Below are 5,551 nucleotides of genomic sequence, written 5' to 3' on the forward strand. Positions count from 1 at the left end.
TATATTTATGTTTAGTTGTAATAAAACCTAATTTGTGTAAAGTCAGGACAGAGGAACCTCCCAAAGCTTCTTCTCTACATAACTGTGTTCATCATGCCTTCATTTATACTGAAATTCTTGATAAAACTGATCACAGACAGGAAAAGAACAACACATTAAACAGAAGAGGTTTTAGTAAAAGCAAATGCTCCAATAATTCAACTGCTGGCGTCTTCTCTCAGCAAAGATCTCATTAGTATGTGGTATTCTCTCACGGTCCTCTTAGAGTTAAACTGCTAGTAATATAATGTCTCAACATTTGACTCACTTTCTCTGAGTCCAGGAACTAGCTTAAAGATGATCTCCTCCAGAGTGTTGTCCAACCTGAGAATGTCAGAAAGACATGACAGTAAAGTTATGTTTTGTTTAATGAAGAGGGATCGATTAAATAATCAAAGGCAAAGCAGCAGTGGGTGATTCAGGGGGGGCTCCCCCAGAAAAGAATTCCTCAAGCATTGCAAAGGGACATCTTTAAAATTGCATAACTCTTTCATAATGGAAAAGAAAGTTACATAAGAAATAAAAGAAAGACGTCCCTTATAAAAGAGCAAAACACCAGTTGAAAAAAGACTAAAAGGGAAAGCATTAGAGAGGAATTGTAAAGGGAGAAAAGGAAATTAGGGGGGGGGGGTTACCTGAGCATCTCCAACGGGTTGGTCTCATGGACCTGAATGCCACATTTAGGACAGTCATTGCTCTCCTCAAAGTGCTGCACAATACAGCTTTTACAGACTGGGAGAAACAGAGAGACAGTTTACTGATTTAAACAACATCGATTCCAGCAAAACACACAAAATAAGCAGCTAGTTTAACTAGAAAAGTTGGATCATCTTTGATAATGCTACTGTGAATGTTTTTACTGAACGTAGTTACTGAAGATGCTAAAGCTGTTTGCTTAAGGTATTTGCTAAAACTTCTAATGCCATTTGCCTAATTCTAAGATTGCTTAAGTATTTCAATATATAAATCTTTATTAGAAGTCAAATTAGCCAAAAAAAAAAAGATAGCATGATGATAAAATATTGGCTCAACTCAAAAATAGCCTAAAAAACCTGAGTAGATGGCAAATTAGCCAAAAACGTTACTAAAACGTTGCTAAAGTATTAGCTAAACTCCAAATTAGCCTAAAAAAACTTCAGTAATCTTAATGCCAAACTAGCCAAAACCGTTAGCAAATTTAAAACATTAGCTTAATTGTAAATTAGCATGAAAAAAAACTTGTTAGATGCTAAAATTACCACAAAAAAACATGTTCGTATGATGCTAAAATATTAGCTAATTTCAACAGTAGCCTTAAAAACCTCAATGGATACCAAACTAGCCAAAAACAATAGCATGTTGCTAAAATATTAGCTAAATGTAAGAATAGCCCTAAAAACCTCGGTAGATGACAAGTTAGCCAAAACTGTTAAAACACTGCCATAATATTAGCTAAACTCAAGAATGGCCAAATAAAAAAAAAAAACTCTGTAGATGACAAATTAACCAAGAACATTAGCATGTTGCTAAAATATTAGCTAAACTCAAGAATAGCCCAAAAAACCTCAAAAAAACTTAAAAAGAAAAGCCTAAAGTAGCCAAAACAGCTAGCATGCAGTGGATAAAACAGCTAAACTTCAAAATATCCTAAAAGAAACCCCTGAAAACAGGCAACATTATCCAAAACAGGTAGCGTGTAAATATTAGCCTAACTCCAAAATAGCCAAAGAAAGCTTAAAAAAAAGTCTAAGTTAGCCAAAACAGTTAGCATGTAGCTGAAATATTAGCTATACTTCGCAACAGCCTAAAAAATGTAAAAAGAAAAGCTTAAATTAGCCAAAACAGCTAGCATGTTGCTAAAATATTAGCTAAACTCAAGAATAGCCCAAAAAACCTCAGTAGATGACAAACTAGCCAAAAACATTAGCCTGTTGCTAAAATATTAGCTAAACTCAAGAATAGCACTAAAAAACTCAGTAGATGACAAGTTAGCCAAAACTGCTAAAACGTTGCCATAGTATTAGCTAAACTCAACAATGGCCAAATTAAAAAAAACACTCACTAGATGCCAATTCAGCCAAAAACTTTAGCATGTTGTTAAAATATTAGCTTAACTCTGAATTAGCCTTAAAAACCTAAATGGATGCCAAATTAGCAAAAAACATTAGCATGTTGCCAACATATTAGTTATATTCAAGAATGGCAACAAAAAAAACCCTCAGTAGATGCCAAACTAGCCAAAAACATTAGCATGTTGCTAAAATATTGGCTAAGCTCAAAATTAGCCCTAAAAACATTAGTAGCATTAACGTCCTTAACATGCTTAACGTTTTGATACCAATAATGAATAGGTTTCAAAGTGCTCAAGACATGTAAATAATTTTGTGAAAAAATTTTCAAGAATTGGGTAAAATCCTAAATTGCGTAACATTTATGAATACCAAAAGTACAAGAATGAACGTCCTGAACGTTTTGATACCAAGATTGCAGAATTCGTTTAAACGTGCTTGAGTTTTTATGTGCTAAAAAAAGTACGGAAGCAGCATCACTAAAGTGTGAATTCACACTAACACAGCATTCACACTATCAAAACACACTTGGTTAAAGCACCCATCGTTTTCTTGAACTTTTTCAACAAAATTCCAGTACTGTTCTATTTTAATTTATCTTCTTCTTTACATTATCGAGTTCAAATAAAGACAATTAGTAAAAAGACACAAGCAGTTTATCACAAAAATATATCGTTTCTTATCATTTCACCGCATTTAAATTACTAAAAAACTTTTGAAAGAAGCCACATTATCCATTTATAATAGTGATTCATCCAAAACTAGATTAAGGAAAACTTTTTGTGGGGGCTGACTCATTTTGTTCACATAACATGACTCGTTTATCCAGGTTGATTCCATCAAAGTATTTTGATGAAAGTTGTGTATAAAATGGTTTAAACATCCTTTATAAGTTTGTTAAATCAATACTTCCACATTTGTCTGAATGTATAAAGGCCTAATAGTTTTCTTTTGGACTGGAGAATCTTGGGATCAGGGCAGTTCATTCAGAGTGTTGCCTCTGGGAAGCCCCGCGTCGCCGCCAGGAAAACCACTCTGACTGATTGCAGTGGTTTGATTTTTAGCAGTGTCCACGCCGAGGCTCAAACTGGGGGCTCAAAATTCTGCTCCATCACAGGGTGGACGTTATACGACAAAGTACATAGGAGTAAAAAGGGATTCACACCATCTACCTCAGAGGTGTCAAACTCAATCGGACAGGGGGCCAAAATCCAAACCACACTTTAGGTGGCGGGTCGAACAGGATAGACATTTATTGAACACTAAAACTACATTTTAAAAAATGTAAAACTAACTTTTTAACATAATTATGAACTAGATATATACCATTACCTGCGATAATGCTAGAGTGAAAGCTGTAAGTTGAATGTGGCCGCTGAAGATGCTAATGCTGGTGCTGAAATTAATTGCTAAAAACATTGAAGCTGAAATCGCTGAAGCTAATAGCTGAAAACCCTAAACCTGATAGCTAGCTCAAATATTAGCTAAATCCAAAATTAACCTAAAAAACAAACAAAAAAAATTGATTAGCCAAAACAGCTAGCATGTAGCTGAAAATGGCTAAACTTAAGGATAGCCTGAAAAAAATGGAAAAAGCTTAAACTAGCTAAAACAGCTAGCATGTCGTTGAAATATTAGCTTAACTCCAAAATAGCCTAAAAAATGATAAAAAGCCCAAGTTAGCTAAAACGGCTAGCATGTAGCTGAAAAAATAACCAAACTTCAAAATAGCCTAAAAAACCTGAAAAAGCCTAAATTAGCTAAAACAGCTAGCATGTAGCTGAAATATTAGCTAAACTCCAAAACACCCTAAAAAATCTTAATAAATGCCAAAATAGTCCAAAAGGCTAGCAGAAAACCAAATTTTAAAACTTTAAAACTGTAACTTTTTAAAAATAATTATTAATAATAAAAAGGCAGGAATATTAATCAACTTAAACTTTAAATAACTTTCAATATTTTACTCTCCATAAAAATATATTTTGTCAAAAAATAAACAAGTTAAAACTAAGCACAAGATAACATCAGGCCATTAATAACGATAAACAAAATTACCCAGAGGGCCGGATCCGGCCCCCGGGCCTTGACTTTGACACGTGTGATCTACCTGATTGATATTTTTGTGATTCACTCACATGTGTGCAGGCACTCGGTGACTGTCGTCGGTTTGATCAGGTAACCTCGACAAAGGTAACAGGTGATGAAGTGGTTGAAATCCCTCACCAGGTGTTTCCGTCCTGTTGCAGCCATATTTGGGAGTTTTTTCAATGAGTCTGCTAGTAGCTGCAGTTCAGGAGACAAAGCTGAAGGGAAGCGACTCCCCTGAGCTTTTGGAGAATCAGACGTCCATTTAAAGCAACGGGGAATGGAAGAGTTTAGGGTAAAATTAGAGTTTTATTGATGTGGTTCTGCTGAACTGAAGTTCACCAGGGAGTCCAGGGAAGAGGACATGTGCAACGTTAGATCCTACTGTGTGAAGTCCTGCTCCATTCTTGGCTTGAATTTATAATCCGTTCTTCAGGAAATTTAGTATTCCGTCTTCAATGAACCACATTCCTGCCATTGGCTGACTAAAAAAAGCAAACAATATTTGTTTTTGTCAAAGATATTTTCAAGAATCTTGATTCCGATTTCTTGTATGTTCCAGCCAAAGAGCCATTTTGAATCCAAGAGAGGTCAAAGGTGAATTATTTGTCATCATGCTGATGCATCTCTTGTTTCTGATCTCCTGCGAGGATCCCGATGATTTGAACACATAAAAAGTCAATCTAAAAAAGAGAAAAAGTCAAAGTTAGTAAATGTGTTAACACATCTTTAATCTACAATCACATGACCATTCAGCCAACAATACTGTTGCAGCTCTGACCTAAATACATCCTCTCTAAGACTACTCTTACTATGAATAGCTAACCTCTCTGACTCGTCCCCATTCCCTCCCCATTTTCATGAATCTCCACTCTTCTGCTTCAAATGTGGATAAATATCATGACCAATATCATGATAAGCAGAAATGCAGCTTCAAGGGTGTCGACTTTTCTGAACAAATCTACTATAGACTGACAGTGTGGGATCTACAGTATCTAGAGCAGGGGTGTCCACTCAATCGCACGGGGGCCAAAATCCAGAACACACCTTAGGTCATGGGCCGAACAGGATAAACATTTATTGAACACTCTAAAACTACATTTTTAAAACTTTGAAAATGTTACTTTTTAACTTAAGTGTGAACTATCTGCAATAACGCTAGTTCGAATGCTGTAAGCTTAATTTGGCCGCTTAAGATGCTAGTGCTGATAGCTGAAGATGCTGAAACTGATAGCTAAAAACGCAGAAGCTGATAGCCAGATAAAATATAAGCTAAATGCCAAATTGGCCTAAAACACTAAGAAAAGAAAAAAAACTAGGTTAGCCAAAACAGTTCAAATGTAGCTAAAGAAATATTCAAACTTCAAAATATCTTAAAA

The 5,551-nt window shown here is 35.3% G+C and overlaps 1 protein-coding gene across 1 annotated transcript in view; it reads right to left on the bottom strand.

Moving 5' to 3' along the window:
• Positions 1–307: 307 nt before the first annotated feature.
• The window catches only part of LOC112140884 (polycomb group RING finger protein 5-B), a gene marked incomplete at its 3' end in the record, with an annotated part of 6,418 nt that continues 1,174 nt past the window's right edge, over positions 308–5,551 (bottom strand). The window contains exons 2-4 of the mRNA XM_024263911.2: positions 4,223–4,855; positions 675–771; positions 308–363 (exon numbers count right to left, since the gene is read on the bottom strand). Coding sequence (XP_024119679.1) covers positions 308–363; positions 675–771; positions 4,223–4,337 — 268 coding nt within the window. The remainder of the gene's footprint in view (positions 364–674; positions 772–4,222; positions 4,856–5,551) is intronic.

The sequence above is a fragment of the Oryzias melastigma genome, unplaced genomic scaffold, assembly GCF_002922805.2.
Source record: "Oryzias melastigma strain HK-1 unplaced genomic scaffold, ASM292280v2 sc00443, whole genome shotgun sequence".
Lineage (NCBI taxonomy): Eukaryota > Metazoa > Chordata > Actinopteri > Beloniformes > Adrianichthyidae > Oryzias > Oryzias melastigma.